The sequence below is a fragment of the Tiliqua scincoides genome, chromosome 6 (assembly GCF_035046505.1).
Source record: "Tiliqua scincoides isolate rTilSci1 chromosome 6, rTilSci1.hap2, whole genome shotgun sequence".
Taxonomy (NCBI): domain Eukaryota; kingdom Metazoa; phylum Chordata; class Lepidosauria; order Squamata; family Scincidae; genus Tiliqua; species Tiliqua scincoides.
In genome coordinates, this window is record NC_089826.1 from 1,787,944 (window position 1) to 1,805,401 (window position 17,458).

Genomic DNA, 17,458 nt, shown 5'->3' on the forward strand with positions numbered 1-17,458 from the left:
ATGCACTGCAGCCTGCAGACTCCCGGCCAGCCAAGGCAAGCGAGGAGCTTCGGCTACACTCCCCCAGGAGGATGGAATGGCAGGCTGAGCCTCCTCCCCCGTGCACATCTGCAGCTGGGTTTGCAATTTGAAACGGAGCCAGAGCTGGGCTGGGCCGGGATAAGGGGGTGGGTGGGAGGGAGGCCGGAGGAAACCAGAAAGAAAGGCAGGAGAAGGCTGGGAGTACAGCTGGAACAGGGAGGCCAGGGCGAGGCACCGGCTCTGGGTATGATCCCTGGCTGACGAGGTAAAGAGGCGAGGCCCAAGTTGGGGGTGCAGCTGCGAAGGCGCAGCCAGAGCCAGACAAATCACCCAGAGCAGCCTGACTGGGGGGCTTCGTCCTGGCAGCCACACCTGGGACACAGCAGCTGAAATCTCCTTGGCACTAGCGGTTTGTGGTGAGCTGATTTCTGGGGGAATCCTTTGAATGAGGAGAGTTAGGGGTAGACTGACGGGCCACTTGGTTCAGAGGAAGGACCTGGAACGAAGTCGCCGTGGTGGCGAAGACGGGGACAGGCGGCATGGGCTGCTTGGTCCCTCTGATCCCTGGTCTTTCTATGCCAGCGAGAGTGGTATGGATTAGACGGCACAGCTGACAAGGCTCCGCTAGGCTCAGAGGGTGTGTGAGGCTTGGGTTCGAGGCTTGCTGAACCACAAAGCCCAAGGCAGCCATTGCAAGGCTCCACTGGCTTGCCTTGCAAGGTCCTGGTGAACATACGAACAGGAGGCTACAGCTTGCAGTGAGAGGAAACTGCCACAAGCAGCAAATCTTCAGGATGGAGAAGAATGTGGGTCGGGGGAGGGGGTGCAAACCTGAGCCCTCTATCTGGGGGGTGTCTCTAAATGGAAGCAGAATTCCTAGGTCCCATTGAAGGAGCACAGTCACTGTGCTGGTGGAGGAAGGGAAGGACAGCACTGCTGCGGCCCCCCAGAAGCATTAGAATGTGTTCCAGTTTTGTGAAAAGGGGGGAGGGGGAAATGGGGGGAATTTGGGGAAGTGGACATTCTACCTTTTTGTGCAGCCATTCCGACTGTCAGTGACACAGGGTGAATTGTGCCTCTTCTCAGTGTGGCTGCAATCTGACACAATGTGAGGAGTTGGCTGTGAGTCTGTTGCCAGCTCTGGAAAGGAAGTCTCTGTGTTGATGTGTGTGTGTGGAAGGGGGGGTTCAAATAATGTCAGGGATTGTGAAGATTCCGGGGGTTTGGAATAGAGACCTGTTGCTCCTGCTTTACCCTGAGAAAACAGCTCTCGTCCTTTCTTCCTTAAAAGCTCCACAGCTGCTTTCCCAGTTTTTGTAGGACTGGGAGAAGCTTCTCCTGTTGAATTTCTGTCAGTCAGTCAGCTGGTGGAGCACAGGAGACCTGCAGAAAAATGTACCAAACACAGTTCCCTTTAAGGGCTGGGGAAATCTTTGACTTTCCTTGATTATGGAAGAGCCCAAACTTCTGGCCCTCACCTCTCCATCTTAGAGGAATGTGGGAGATGTCCGGGCATTTGGGGGAACACTGCAGAAACTGTTCTAGGAAACGCTGATGACATATATCACAAAGCTTCATCAGTACTACATGGGCCATGATGCAGCATACCCTGATACCTACAGGCTGCCAAGCTGTCCAAAGTTCCAGAGCAAATCTGCTTTCCTTCTCATTGCTTTTCCTTATCACTTTCATGACCTTCCTTTATCCTCTCTGGGAATGGAGCATTCATGGTGCAGGGATGCTGGACTGGCGATGAATCTTTGAACGGCTCCAGCAGAAGACTTTGAAAGCACAAAGACACAAACCGACACAAGATACTAATTTGACCCCCATGAATCACTGATTGGAACACACTGATGGTGTGGAAGTCAAATGCTACAAATCCCTTGCTCTTCAGGACTGTTTCGTCCTGTATGTAACACAAGTGGCCTAACTTTTGCACATTTGAGCATTATCAAATGCTCAAAACACACACACACACACACACACACACACACACACCAATCACAGTCCTTTTTAAATTTATCACCCATTCCTTGCTTGACAGAATCTTGGGAGTTTTCCAGTACCTAAAAACCCTGTTTGCCGAGTGCTGGAAACTTCCAGACCGTTGGGTGTCTGTCTTACTGTGGAGGGTCTGGAACGATGGAGCTTGAGATCTGATTGTGCATTTCTTGGTGACAGCAAAAACACGGTACAAGATGCCGTCTCAGTCGTGAAAGAAACTGAGCTGGGCAGTTTCTTCAGCAAATTTACTTTGCAGGTCTAGAAGTGAGAACCATGAGGTGAGCCTCACCACATATTTTCTCTGCTGGAAAATGCAAGAGAAATACATTCTAATCGTGGCTTTGTGGCCAACTTACTCATTCAGCTTCCCTTTCCAACGGTGGTTTTTTGGAGAGGGGGACGGGGCAGCAGTGGGCGCAATGCCGTTTAAGCCAATCACATGCCTGCGGCTCGCTCTGTAGCGATGCCCTTTGATTCCACGGATGGAAATTATAATCTGCGTTCACTTTGCTCTTTACATCATAGCAAACACAATACTTTCACTGCCAGAAGTTGGAGTGGAAGAGCAAACTCTTGCGAGCCAGGAGAGAGTCAGACAAATGGAGGGGAGAAGGGATGGTGCCATTCCTGGCATTGCTTCTGGGTTTGAAAAGGCTGATCTCCTCGACTCCAGCTTAAGGATTGTGGGGTTGTGTTGCCAAACTGGCGTTCATGGAAGCAGCAGCTCTCTGAGCTGGAGAAGTGTCCCTGGAGCTTTCCAAACTGAAAGGGACCTCAGGCCAGCTTGGGCATGTGCAGAAATTAGTTGGTGACCAAAGCTGCGTGAGGGAAACACTTGTGGTCACTTTGGGTAGCAGAGCAGTCATAGAAGGCGCCCTGTTCCCCCATGTGCCAGCTGCCTCTACATGCCTCCTCCTGGCCTCCCCATGGCACCCTCCCTTCCCTGCCAACCTGCCAACCTCATCACTGTTCCTCTGCTTCCCACTTCCTGGATCTGAAAAAGGAAGGGGGGGGGAGCAGAAGGATAAGTGCAGAGGAGAGCGGGGGCTGAAGTGGAGATGTTCCAGTGAGAGATCAGAAGTTCAGCTAGAATTCCGTGCTGCTCTGGGATGACTGGGGCACTATGACGTGCATGCAAATTTGACATCTCCTGATTGGTTCTCCATAGAAGCCAGTTGTGGAGACAGGGGGCAGGTGCTTCCAGGTGATCAGGCTCTGGTCAATATCCAAGCCAGCAGGTTGATAGCCCACCCCAGAAGGTATCAGCTGCAGCCTCTGGGCACAGTACACAGAACCCATGAAATGGGTGTCCATGTACAGTAAGTGGGGGGGGGGGGAAGGGTATAAATGGATTTGAATAAAGAAATAAAATGCAGCAGGTGCCAGTTTTGGTTGGTGGCTGTGACACCACCCTGTTCTTTGACCTCGCCCTGGAGATCTTTGCAGCTGATATCTTAGCATCCACTCTTTGTCTCCTACCCACCCATTCCTGCCTCTCTATTTATAGGGCAACAGAGTGGGGAAAATGTCCCTGGACAGGAAAAGAGTGGCAGCTGAAGGGTTTTTTTTAGCATGACGCCTTTCCTCTTGGGGCTTCCAGAGAGCCTGGAAAAGAGATGTGTCCTGCCCCTCTGCAGAGGGTCACTCCTTGCCGCTTGTCCCAACAACCAGAGGAATCCGAGCAACATCAGCTCGGAGCACGGAGTTTCTGGGGACCCGCAATGGCTCACAGCCACTGACAGAACCCCGTCATCCTTCCATCTGGATGCCTTTGTAGTCGCTTTACAGTGAGAATTATCACAGCCTAGGTTCAACACAGATATTGTGTGTGTGTGTGTGTGTGTGTGTGTGTGTGTGTGTGTGTGTGTGTCATTCTATTTATACTGTGCACGCATGCACACACTCTTGCATTGACTGTGCATATATATGCATTATCTTGATGTTGTCCTTGCAACAATGCTAAAAAATGAAGGGCCCCATCCCATCACCTACCAGCCCACAGCATATAGCACCACTGACAGAGCACACACTACATGCTATGGGGGTGGGGGTGGACCAGAGGCCCAGGAGTAAAAGTAAGAATTTTGTCACTTACTTCCTCATAGGCCATCTGGCCTCTAATGTATCTCCAGTTTTGCTGGAGTGAGTCTGAGGAGGTGCAGAGGGTGAGGGAAGCGGGATAGGATCTTGGTGCCTGTGGCTACCACTGAGATCTTCTCCCTCCTGTCCCTCAACTGCTTCCTGCCCAGCCCACTCCCCACCCAGAAGTGCCCCAATCCTCCCCCAAACAGCCCTTGCTGCCAACCTATGGTGCAGAGCAAGGGGCCTTTGAGCCACTGTCATGCACACCAGTGCTCCGGCATTTTGTGCTGGCGGTTCCCAGAGTGCACGACAGCGGTGCAACTTTCATGCTGTTGGCCCAGGACTTAAAGTTTGCCACCGTTTGCAAAGAATAGGATTGGGCTATATATCTTATTATTTCCATGCTGCAGCCAGGGAAGAGGCTGAGAGGAAGTGACTTGCCTGAGGACACCTAATGAGAATTCATGGCCAGGGAGACATTGGAACTGGGAAGGTCCTGTTTCATAGCTGAAAGGGGCTCAAGTGAACACTGGTCCAGGGTCAAGGGTATACATAGCTGCATGCGTGAGCCTGTCCTATGAAGATCTACTAGCACGTATTGATGGGGTTGGTCTGATATCTCCTGGAGAGATGCGAGGGACTGTTGTGTTCAGGAGGGACAGCTAAATGCAGTTTTATCTGCTTCTTTTGCAGCCAGAAAGGTGATGTGAAGATGACGACGCTCGTAGTACCTGCCATGCACACTCTCCAGATTGGTAAGACTTGTGGGGTGGTATAGAGTGGCTTTTTTTGAATTTTGGGTCAGCAGGAAATCCAGCACTCTGGCTGAGCCTGATGATTTGTAATGCTGCTTGCTGTTGGACACGGAGGTTGATCAAGGAGGGGACAAGATCGGCGGGCCAAACTTGGACGCATTAAGTCTGAGACATCCTTGAGACCCATCCAGGTGGATATTAGGGGCCAGACTGAATGTTCTGGGGGAGCTCCATGACTGGAGTTCCCCACCCATTTCTCTGTACCCCAAAGCTGTCACTCGGTGACTGAGATCAGGGCTGTTGCTTTTTGGTACAGTAGATGGAAGCCAGATTTGGGGGGAGGGATCAAGAGTGGCATTTGAGGACATCCAGGATAGCAGGTGTGGAATGCACACTCCTGAGTCAGAGGCTGGCTCATGCTTGCAAGGTAAGCAATGTCCCTTGCAATGTCTGAGAAGATGCTCAGCACTCTATGTGCTGTTTTGTGCAATTGGAGGGTTGTGCAGTGGTGTCCTCTTGGACTTGGCAAGCGATCATGGGCCACACCTCTGAGGTTGCTTGTTTGTGCTGCTACTCAGATGGGCAAATGCCTGGATTCAGCCCTAGGACTTCCTGCTTGGGTACAGGCTAGTGATGCAGTGCCTTCTTGGCGTTCTATCTGTGCCTGGGCTTCTCCAGACAGCCAGGAACATTTCCTTCCTATTCTTACTGAGGTGTGCTCAGAGTGATTTGTTTGTTTACAGCAGGGCCTCCCAAAGTATGGCCCAGGTGTGCCAAGAGAATCATCTCTGGTGCGGAGCTGCTGTGGTGCAGCTTTACTGTTCTGCCCCACCACCTCCTGTCATTGTGCCCAACTTGCACCAGACAGCTGATTCCCATTGGCAGTTAGGGTGCAGAGTCTTCTGGGGCAATCAGCAGGTTGGTGTGAGTTTCTGCCTGGTGTGAGTTTCCGCACAGATCAAGCGCAATGATGGGAGGCAGTGGGGCAGAACTGTAAGGACTTCTTCTGCTGTGCCGCGCCCAAGATTATTTTCTTGGCACATCAGATCTGGCCTACAGGCTGGAGTTTGCAGGCCCCTGGTCTAGAGATTTATATACCGCCTTTCCTATGCTTAAGGTCTCCTATGTTGAACTGAATGAGAAACTCTTGGTTGCACAAGTTCTCCATTCATTTCAATGGGGCCTATGCAGGAGCAGTGCCCATTGACAAGGCAACTTTGCTCCCAACTATGTTGTGTCTCTGTCTTGAGAGTAGTATATACTGTACCAGGTTGTGTGTCTACAGCTCCACAGAAACAGTGAGAAATTTGCTGTTAGGTGTGGGATTCAAATTTTGGAGACTTAAACAGAAAGCAAGTCTGTAGCCCATCCATCCATGTACAGACATGCTTTGCAAGGAAACTTGAGCATTTCCTGCTGAACTGAAAAATATGCATTTCCTGGGTGCAGAATTTATTTCCTTAGCACAGAGAGGGCACACTCTGGAGCAATGCATTATTTACACAGGCAATTGTCTTGTTTACTTGGAATTGTGTATCTTTTTGCAAAGCATCTTGTCTGCAGAGTTCCAACTGCATGAGCTCTGATCCCAGACAGCAACCACTTTTTAAAAATCAGAGTGCTGCCTTGATTTATCCCCCCCCACTCCCCCCCCAATGCTGGAAATGAAGGCTTGCGTGAAGAGCCCCCCCCCCCCCCGAAGACTGGCTCTTCCACTTCGGTTTCTTTTCAAAATGCTGGATTTCTTTTTGTACAAAATGAAATATTAACATGACAGCCACCAGAGACAGAAAAATTCACTTAGGGAACAGCCGAGAAGCCCATGTTGCCATGTTGTTCGAGCCATTGATTCTGCACAGGGAGAGTTTCTGTGGCTAATCCCAGGAGCTGCATTTGGAAAAGGGCAAAGAGCTCATTCTTGACAGGGCTGTGCAACACAACCCTTTTAAGAGACTTGGCTGCGGCGTCCAGCCAGAAGCCGTGAAGCGACTCCTTTGCGGTCCTCTTTGTCAGGATGCTGGTGGTCTTGGCAGGACTGTGGCCCGTGTCAGCCTTGGCAGGGCTGCAGCCAGTTGGAGAAGGACTTCCAGGGGGCAGTAGCTCTGTGCGAGTCCCTTGTAGCAAAAACAACAGTGTCTTGTGGCTCCTTCAAGACTAACAGATTAATTTGTAGCAGAAACTTCTTTGGCCTGCTCACGCAGGCTGGAGGGAGTCCATGCAAATTGATGCCTTTAGATATAGGCTTTAGATATAGGCTGATGGGTTTTGAGCTGTCTGTGACAGATCAGGAGAGAGATCTTGGGGTGGTGGTGGACAGGTCGATGAAAGTGTCGACCCAATGTGCGGCGGCAGTGAAGAAGGCCAATTCTATGCTTGGGATCATTAGGAAGGGTATTGAGAACAAAACGGCTAGTATTATAATGCCGTTGTACAAATCTATGGTAAGGCCACACCTGGAGTATTGTGTCCAGTTCTGGTCGCCGCATCTCAAAAAAGACATAGTGGAAATGGAAAAGGTGCAAAAGAGAGCAACTAAGATGATTACGGGGCTGGGGCACCTTCCTTGTGAGGAAAGATTATGGCGTTTGGGCCTCTTCAGCCTAGAAAAGAGACGCCTAAGGGGGGACATGATTGAGACATACAAAATTATGCAGGGGATGGACAGAGTGGATAGGGAGATGCTCTTTACACTCTCACATAACACCAGAACCAGGGGACATCCACTAAAATTGAGTGTTGGGCGGGTTAGGACAGACCAAAGAAAATATTCCCTGACCTTGAGGATGCCTTTGTGTCTTGTGGCTCCTTCAAGACTAACAGATTAATTTGTAGCAGAAACTTCCTTGGCCTGCCGACGCAGGCTGGAGGGAGTCCGTGCAAGCTGATGCCACTGTGCATCTGCCAGTCTCTGAGGATCCCTACGATTCCTCCTGGTTAAAAATATGGTGCCTTCCAGAGACTGGAGGTATGTGCCAAAGAAATGGGCAAGGGTGGACCACAATTGTCGATTGCGCAGTATTCATAGCTGCCCTTTCTTCAGGGAGAACAAGGCAGCATCTGTGCTGCTTCTCCCCACCCATGTTTATCCTCACCACAACCTTGCAAGAAAGTGTGACTGGCCCAAGGTCACCCAGCCAAGCTTCATGGCTGAGTGGGGATGTGCACCCAGCTGCCTCCAGGGTCTTGAGCAGGCAGCTGCTGGAATGGAGAGAGGGAAAGAGGGGCAGCTTGGAAGTGTAGGCTGAGCTGATGGGAGCTATTGGCTCATGACTGGAGCCCTGGCCTTCCTGTCCCTCACACTGCTTCCCCGATGGCATTTGCTTTCCTTGCTTTCTGCCTAAAGATCCTCCATCTAAGTGAGGCATGCACTGCTGCACGTCATTGAGGACTCTGAGATGGTGCCTCCCCCCCCCCCAATGAACACAGGAGAAGCCTGCCCTGTGGCTGTTCCAACTCAGACTCTGGGATGCCTGGGGCAAGCAAACATTGGTCTGAACTCTCCTGCTGGGGCCCATCTCCTCACCCCCCTACTCTGAGAGAGGCCCCACAGCCTGGCAGGGGTGTAGATGTTGGCTGATAAAGTGAAAGCTGACCACCACCCCCTCTCCTGAACCAGCAGCTGGATCCCCTCAGCCAAGGAGCAGTGCTGCAAGCTTGGCTGGGGGCCTGGGAGGGGGGAACAGCAATTAGCTGGCTCCCCTAATTGGGACCATGTGTGGCGGGAGGGAGGGGGGAGTGTGGTCTCTGTGCTGACGGGGCGGGAGACATGTCTGCCTCATTAAGCTCGCGTTGCGTGGGTGAGAGTGTACTCAGAGCTCCGGTGCTGCACGCACCCTACGCTCCATCATGTGCACAGGGAGGGGGAGAGCTTCCCACAGCCTGATCTCAGCCCCCTTTCAGAAAACAGCTCCCCACCTCTGCCCTTCCTGATGCCATCCTTGAAGTTAGTTATGAGCAAGCAAGTTCAAGGCATGGGGGGAGAGGGGGAGGAACATAAGAACATAAGAACAGCCCCACTGGATCAGGCCATAGGCCCATCTAGTCCAGCTTCCTGTATCTCACAGCGGCCCACCAAATGCCCCAGGGAGCACACCAGATAACAAGAGACCTGCAAGGCTTTCTGGGAATTGTAGTTAAGAACATAAGAACAGCCCCACTGGATCAGGCCATAGGCCCATCTAGTCCAGCTTCCTGTATCTCACAGCGGCCCACCAAATGCCCCAGGGAGCACACCAGATAACAAGAGACCTGCAAGGCCTCCTGGGAATTGTAGTTAAGAACATTGTAGTTAAGTCACGGAGCCCACTAGAGGACAGGTGACTCTGGATTTAATTTTGTGCGGTACGCAGGACCTGGTTAGAGATGTAAATGTTACTGAGCCATTGGGGAACAGTGATCATGCTGCGATCCGTTTTGATGTGCACGTTGGGGGAAGAATACCAGGCAAATCTCTAACAAAAACCCTTGACTTCCGACGGGCGGACTTCCCTCAAATGAGGAGGCTGGTTAGAAGGAGGTTGAAAGAGAGGGTAAAAAGAGTCCAGTCTCTCCAGAGTGCATGGAGGCTGCTTAAAACAACAGTAATAGAGGCCCAGCAGAGGTGTATACCGCAAAGAAAGAAGGGTTCCACTAAATCCAGGAGAGTGCCCGCATGGCTAACCAGCCAAGTTAGAGAGGCTGTGAAGGGCAAGGAAGCTTCCTTCCGTAAATGGAAGTCTTGCCCTAATGAAGAGAATAAAAAGGAACATAAACTGTGGCAAAAGAAATGTAAGAAGGTGATAGGGGAGGCCAAGCGAGACTATGAGGAACGCATGGCCAGCAACATTAAGGGGAATAATAAAAGCTTCTTCAAATATGTTAGAAGCAGGAAACCCGCCAGAGAAGCGGTTGGCCCTCTGGATGGTGAGGGAGGGAAAGGGGAGATAAAAGGAGACTTAGAGATGGCAGAGAAATTAAATGAGTTCTTTGCATCTGTCTTCACGGCAGAAGACCTCGGGCAGATACCGCTGCCCGAACGGCCCCTCCTGACCGAGGAGTTAAGTCAGATAGAGGTTAAAAGAGAAGATGTTTCAGACCTCATTGATAAATTAAAGATCAATAAGTCACCGGGCCCTGATGGCATACACCCAAGGGTTATTAAGGAATTGAAGAATGAAGTTGCAGATCTCTTGACTAAGGTATGCAACTTGTCCCTCAAAACGGCCACGGTGCCAGAAGATTGGAGGATAGCAAATGTCACGCCTATTTTTAAAAAGGGAAAGAGGGGGGACCCGGGAAACTATAGGCCGGTCAGCCTAACATCTATACCGGGTAAGATGGTGGAATGCCTCATCAAAGATAGGATCTCAAAACACATAGACGAACAGGCCTTGCTGAGGGAGAGTCAGCATGGCTTCTGTAAGGGTAAGTCTTGCCTCACCAACCTTATAGAATTCTTTGAAAAGGTCAACAGGCATGTGGATGCGGGAGAACCCGTGGACATTATATATCTGGACTTTCAGAAGGCGTTTGACACGGTCCCTCACCAAAGGCTACTGAAAAAACTCCACAGTCAGGGAATTAGAGGACAGGTCCTCTCGTGGATTGAGAACTGGTTGGAGGCCAGGAAGCAGAGAGTGGGTGTCAATGGGCAATTTTCACAATGGAGAGAGGTGAAAAGCGGTGTGCCCCAAGGATCTGTCCTGGGACCGGTGCTTTTCAACCTCTTCATAAATGACCTGGAGACAGGGTTGAGCAGTGAAGTGGCTAAGTTTGCAGACGACACCAAACTTTTCCGAGTGGTAAAGACCAGAAGTGATTGTGAGGAGCTCCAGAAGGATCTCTCCAGACTGGCAGAATGGGCAGCAAAATGGCAGATGCGCTTCAATGTCAGTAAGTGTAAAGTCATGCACATTGGGGCAAAAAATCAAAACTTTAGATATAGGCTGATGGGTTCTGAACTGTCTGTGACAGATCAGGAGAGAGATCTTGGGGTGGTGGTGGACAGGTCGATGAAAGTGTCGACCCAATGTGCGGTGGCAGTGAAGAAAGCCAATTCTATGCTTGGGATCATTAGGGAGGGTATTGAGAACAAAACGGTTAGTATTATAATGCCGTTGTACAAATCTATGGTAAGGCCACACCTGGAGTATTGTGTCCAGTTCTGGTCGCCGCATCTCAAAAAAGACATAGTGGAAATGGAAAAGGTGCAAAAGAGAGCGACTAAGATGATTACGGGGCTGGGGCACCTTCCTTATGAGGAAAGGCTACGGCGTTTGGGCCTCTTCAGCCTAGAAAAGAGACGCTTGAGGGGGGACATGATTGAGACATACAAAATTATGCAGGGGATGGACAGAGTGGATAGGGAGATGCTCTTTACACTCTCACATAATACCAGAACCAGGGGACATCCACTAAAATTGAGTGTTGGGCGGGTTAGGACAGACAAAAGAAAATATTTCTTTACTCAGCGCGTGGTCGGTCTGTGGAACTCCTTGCCACAGGATGTGGTGCTGGCGTCTAGCCTAGACGCCTTTAAAAGGGGATTGGACGAGTTTCTGGAGGAAAAATCCATTATGGGGTACAAGCCATGATGTGTATGCGCAACCTCCTGATTTTAGGAATGGGTTAAGTCAGAATGCCAGATGTAGGGGAGAGCACCAGGATGAGGTCTCTTGTTATCTGGTGTGCTCCCTGGGGCATTTGGTGGGCCGCTGTGAGATACAGGAAGCTGGACTAGATGGGCCTATGGCCTGATCCAGTGGGGCTGTTCTTATGTTCTTATGTTCTTATGTAACATAAGAACAGCCCCGCTGGATCAGGCCACAGGCCCATCTAGTCCAGCTTCCTGTATCTCACAGCGGCCCACCAAATGCCCCAGGGAGCACACCAGATAACAAGAGACCTGCAAGGCTTCCTGGGAATTGTAGTTAAGAACATAAGAACAGCCCCACTGGATCAGGCCATAGGCCCATCTAGTCCAGCTTCCTGTATCTCACAGCGGCCCACCAAATGCCCCAGGGAGCACACCAGATAACAAGAGACCTGCAAGGCCTCCTGGGAATTGTAGTTAAGAACATAAGAACAGCCCCGCTGGATCAGGCCACAGGCCCATCTAGTCCAGCTTCCTGTATCTCACAGCGGCCCACCAAATGCCCCAGGGAGCACACCAGATAACAAGAGACCTGCAAGGCTTCCTGGGAATTGTAGTTAAGAACATAAGAACAGCCCCACTGGATCAGGCCATAGGCCCATCTAGTCCAGCTTCCTGTATCTCACAGCGGCCCACCAAATGCCCCAGGGAGCACACCAGATAACAAGAGACCTGCAAGGCCTCCTGGGAATTGTAGTTAAGAACATAAGAACAGCCCCGCTGGATCAGGCCACAGGCCCATCTAGTCCAGCTTCCTGTATCTCACAGCGGCCCACCAAATGCCCCAGGGAGCACACCAGATAACAAGAGACCTGCAAGGCCTCCTGGGAATTGTAGTTAAGAACATAAGAACAGCCCCACTGGATCAGGCCATAGGCCCATCTAGTCCAGCTTCCTGTATCTCACAGCGGCCCACCAAATGCCCCAGGGAGCACACCAGATAACAAGAGACCTGCAAGGCCTCCTGGGAATTGTAGTTAAGAACATAAGAACAGCCCCACTGGATCAGGCCATAGGCCCATCTAGTCCAGCTTCCTGTATCTCACAGCGGCCCACCAAATGCCCCAGGGAGCACACCAGATAACAAGAGACCTCATCCTGGTGCTCTCCCCTACATCTGGCATTCTGACTTAACCCATTCCTAAAATCAGGAGGTTGCGCATACTCATCATGGCTTGTACCCCATAATGGATTTTTCCTCCAGAAACTCGTCCAATCCCCTTTTAAAGGCGTCTAGGCTAGACGCCAGCACCACATCCTGTGGCAAGGAGTTCCATAGACTGACCACGCGCTGAGTAAAGAAATATTTTCTTTTGTCTGTCCTAACCCACCCAAGACTCAATTTCCGTGGATGTCCCCTGGTTCTGGAGCTGTGTGAGAGTGTAAAGAGCATCTCCCTATCCACTCTGTCCATCCCCTGCATAATTTTGTATGTCTCAATCACGTCCCCCCTCAGGCGTCTCTTTTCTAGGCTGAAGAGGCCCAAACGCCGTAGCCTTTCCTCATAAGGAAGGTGCCCCAGCCCCGTAATCATCTTAGTCGCTCTCTTTTGCACCTTTTCCATTTCCACTATGTCTTTTTTGAGATGCGGCGACCAGAACTGGACACAATACTCCAGGTGTGGCCTTACCATTGATTTGTACAACGGCATTATAATACTAACCGTTTTGTTCTCAATATCCTTCCTAATGATCCCAAGCATAGAATTGGCCTTCTTCACTGCCGCCGCACATTGGGTCGACACTTTCATCGACCTGTCCACCACCCCCCCAAGATCTCTCTCCTGATCTGTCACAGACAGCTCAGAACCCATCAGCCTATATCTAAAGTTTTGATTTTTTGCCCCAATGTGCATGACTTTACACTTACTGACATTGAAGCGCATCTGCCATTTTGCTGCCCATTCTGCCAGTCTGGAGAGATCCTTCTGGAGCTCCTCACAGTCACTTCTGGTCTTTACCACTCGGAAAAGTTTGGTGTCGTCTGCAAACTTAGCCACTTCACTGCTCAACCCTGTCTCCAGGTCATTTATGAAGAGGTTGAAAAGCACCGGTCCCAGGACAGATCCTTGGGGCACACCGCTTTTCACCTCTCTCCACAGGAATCTCTGTGCAACAGACTCAAGTGGCAATGCTGTCCTTGGTAGGCCAAAGCATGTGGTGGCCTGGAGATCCAGGGGCAGGCTTGCCCAAGAGCTCTGGCACCAAATGCTGCCCCTCTTACCAGATAATGTGCCAGCCTCTAGCTCAGCACTCCCTGCCATGCTTGCTCTTCCTCTTTGCTCTCCCCTTCATTTTCCAATCCCAGAAGCTGAAGGAGAAGGAGGCACAGTGGAGGTAGGTAGACAGACACAGATGTGGCGCCCCCCCCCCCAGCAATCTGCTTCAGTTGGCCTTATAGAGGGGCCAACCAGAGCATCTTAAACCCTGCTCCCTAGCCACAACTTCAGGGTGTTGTAAGATGCAAGCTTTAATGATACCCTGTGAAGCTATTGATTTATTAGGTATTAATGTCTATATCTCCCCTTTACTTAACAGTTATCAGAGATTCCAGCTCTGGAGTAACCTCTTGACTGGCATAGATGATCTCAAAAGGGACCATTCTCTAGCTAACGTTGTTTTGTTGGGCAACCTGAATTCCAGGGTTGGAAACTCTAATCAAATCTACTCTAGAGCATGGATGGTGGATGAAGAAGATTCTTTCCCCTCATTTTGTACGTTAGACAGATGGTCAAAGGATTCTCATTACAATGCTAATGGCTTGGCCCTTGCAGGATTTTCCGTCATTTCTAATCTGCTCTGGCTTAATGGGTTAAAGGAGTACCCCAATGCTGGTGAATTTACATGCATGTCCCCTCGTGGGTCAAGCGACGCAGACTATGCTCTAGTGTCCATGTCTTTGAAACCACATGTGAAAGAGTTTGACATCGGGGATCTTACCATTAGTGATCACTTCCCCCTAACCCTCGTACTTGATCTACACTTGGGGAGAACACCAGCACACCAGGGGTTGAAGTAAACACAGAGAGTAGTGGCAAAATCATGGTGAACAACACCCTTTCTTAAATTTCCATCAGTTGATTAGGGAGTCAACAAGCATAAATTTATGATCAGCCATTTTGAAGGAGCCTGATCCCTTTGCCCAAATCCAGTCATTTGAAAGCCTAATTGATCACATCCTTCGGACCCTGGGTTCCAACCCTAAGCGGAGTACTATACATGGTGTGTCTGATAAAAAGGACTGGTTTGATAAAGTATGCAGAGCCCTCAAGGCATTGATCAGAGCAACTTACTTGGCCTTCAGAAAGTCTAACGCTCCATGTGAGGCAGTTAAGTACTTTTTCTACAAAAAAACAATTTAATGCCTTATTGTTAGATAAAAAGCAGAAGTATCCCCATACTCAACGGATCAAGTTGTTGCAAGCGACACAGCAAAAAAGTAACAAACAATTTTGGGCCGTGGTATCAGGCTCTCTTAGCGCCAAAATGCATGACCCAGTTGTCATCTCTTCTGCTATGTGGATGAAACATTTTTCAGAATTATGTTTTGATAAGCGCAAATCCCCAGATACCTGACCCGACTTTACTTCTTCTGATCTACCTACCTGGCCCCTGTGATGCTCATGGAGATTGTACCAATAATAGATCAATTGAAATTGGGGAAAGCTGCCGGACCAGATCAGATACCACCCGAACTCTTAAAACGTGATCCTGAGTGGTGGGCTCACTTGCTTGCCCCCCTTCTTCACAATGATCGATAGAACTGGCTTAGTTCCCAAAGACTGGGTCTTGCAACAATCACCCCAGTTTTTAAAAAGGGCGACCCTAACCTCCCTGCGAATTACTGGCCTATCAGCTTGCTCTCTGTAATAGGCAAAATTTATGCGAAATACCTAAGTAATAAGCTGCAATGCATTTCCATCAGCTCCGCTGGTGGGCAGGTTTAGTGGCATTCCCTACTCAGAAAGGAGATGTACCTGTGACAGGAATTGTGCAGAGACATTACATCATATATTTTTTTATGGCCCACTGCATGACACCCTTTGTAAGAATTATCTGGCTCCACCACTGAACAAAATGCAGGGCTGGGAGGATTCATTTAAACCCTTCTTTCTATAGAGGAAACTGACTCTCTTGACAAGGTTGCCAACTTTGTTTCTGGGATACTGGCAGGATGGAATTCTGGGTCTTCTGCTATATTGTGGTGAATGGGGGGAGGGGGTATTGGATGATTATGATTTTTTTTATTGTGTGTGTGTGTGTGTGTGTTCCAGATGTTTGTTTGTTGTCCTGTATTTCCTTTATCTATGCCAATAAAGGTCTTAGGTATGTATGTATGGGCCACCCCTCTAGCTCAGGCTGCAGACCCATTACTAAGAGACAAAATTGGAGACTACGTTGCAGGTCATGCTCAAGGATATCTCTGCAAACTTATTTCCTTGCATCCTTTCAGGGTGCCCAGTTCTTCCATGCTATTGAGAGATTTGCTGGAGCCAGCGAAAAGCAGCCTTAGAGCAGAATCAATACACCTGCTGAATAGGGTGCTTTCAGGTGCAAAAATACCTTGGGAGACTCTGGAGTGCTGCTGCCTGACTCTGTCCTCCGTCCTTGAAAATAAGTTACTATGGTGCTTGCATCCAGCCCACACGTCCCCATGTTAGCTGTTTGCGGTGGGTCAGGAACCTGCAAGGTACAAATAAATGCTCGCCTGGAGGAGAGTCTCACTCATCACACAGGCAATGAGAAGAGCAGGGTGTGATGAGCCTCTTACCTTTTCTACTCTTCTTATTTGCCAGGTACAAATGGGGAGCGATCCCACACACCGTCTCCACCAAACTCCCCTGAACTCCACAATGAAAGCTGCAGCATCGCCCCTCTCACACCATCCCAGTCACCGGTAAGCAATCAGACTTGTTCCTTTTGAGCCCTGGCAGGCCATGTCAAACCAGAGGCCCACACAGAAGAACAGGCTTCATGGGGGAGGGGGTGACTAGCCACCAACTGCTGCTGATCCCCGGTACCCTATGTCAAAATGGGGAGGCCTTTCCTTTTGGCTACCATGTCTAGTAGCCACCACAAGAACTGTCTTCCAAGGATTCATCTGGTCGTGAAAAAGTAGTCACCGCAGCACCTTGTGTCAGGGAGTCCCACTGGCAAGCTGCAGGGCTGTGAATCCTGCCTATTTTGAATCTGTGTCTGTCTGTACCTTCTTGTATTTTTTGAGAATGAACAAATAATTTTAAGAATTAAAGGTATTGTAGATCTGGGAAAGGGGTCACTACGATTATCAGAAAGTTGGAGCCCTTTTCCTGTGAGGAAATGCTAGAACTTGTGAAGCTTTTTTGTTTAGAAAAGAAGGAAGCTGCATTGTCAAACTGCCTTTGGCTTAATCTGGATTGAGCTTGATAGCATCCACCTCAACTGGTTCCTCCATTAAATTGCTGCCATCTCAAGTCCTCGTAAAAGTGTGTCTTTCTACACGTTCTGGTCCTAAACTGGGAGTGGCCAGAGCTCAGACCCAGAGATACCCTTGCTGCACAAGCAAAAGACCCAGGGTTCAGTCCTTGCCAGCGTCTCTAGTTATAGAGCTGGGAAGCCCCAGAAGTTTGGGGCCAGTTAATGTAGCCAGTTCCAAACTAGCTAGACCAAGAGGCCCATTCAGCATTAGAAACTTCTTGTGCCCCACAGGACTAGGCAAAAATTTTCCCCTGTTCCATCTTTGAAATGTCACTGAATGGCCCGTGGCCTTGATAGCGCAATCCTATTGACAGGTGCAAGGGAGTGGTCCAGGATGCCTGCAACTTGTTGTCTTGTGTGCTCCCTAGGGCATCTGGTGGGTTACTGTGAGATATAAGAAGCGGAACTACATGGGCCTTTGACCTGATCCAGCAGCCAGGCTGTTCTCAGGTTCTTATAATTCCAAGGCCCTGTTTTCCTTCTCTGATTCACATTAATAGCACTCC

At 49.9% G+C, this 17,458-nt stretch overlaps 1 protein-coding gene across 2 annotated transcripts in view; it reads left to right on the plus strand.

Moving 5' to 3' along the window:
• Positions 1-203: 203 nt before the first annotated feature.
• The window catches only part of HSPA12B (heat shock protein family A (Hsp70) member 12B), a 38,663-nt gene continuing 21,408 nt past the window's right edge, over positions 204-17,458 (plus strand). Inside the window, exons 1-3 of one of the 2 annotated variants that reach the window (XM_066631996.1) lie at positions 204-265; positions 4,804-4,865; positions 16,292-16,392. In XM_066631996.1, coding sequence (XP_066488093.1) covers positions 4,823-4,865; positions 16,292-16,392 — 144 coding nt within the window. In that variant the 5' untranslated portion in view covers positions 204-265; positions 4,804-4,822. Of the gene's footprint in view, positions 438-4,803; positions 4,866-16,291; positions 16,393-17,458 lie in introns of both variants that reach the window. The other variant, XM_066631995.1, reaches the window with a different exon arrangement.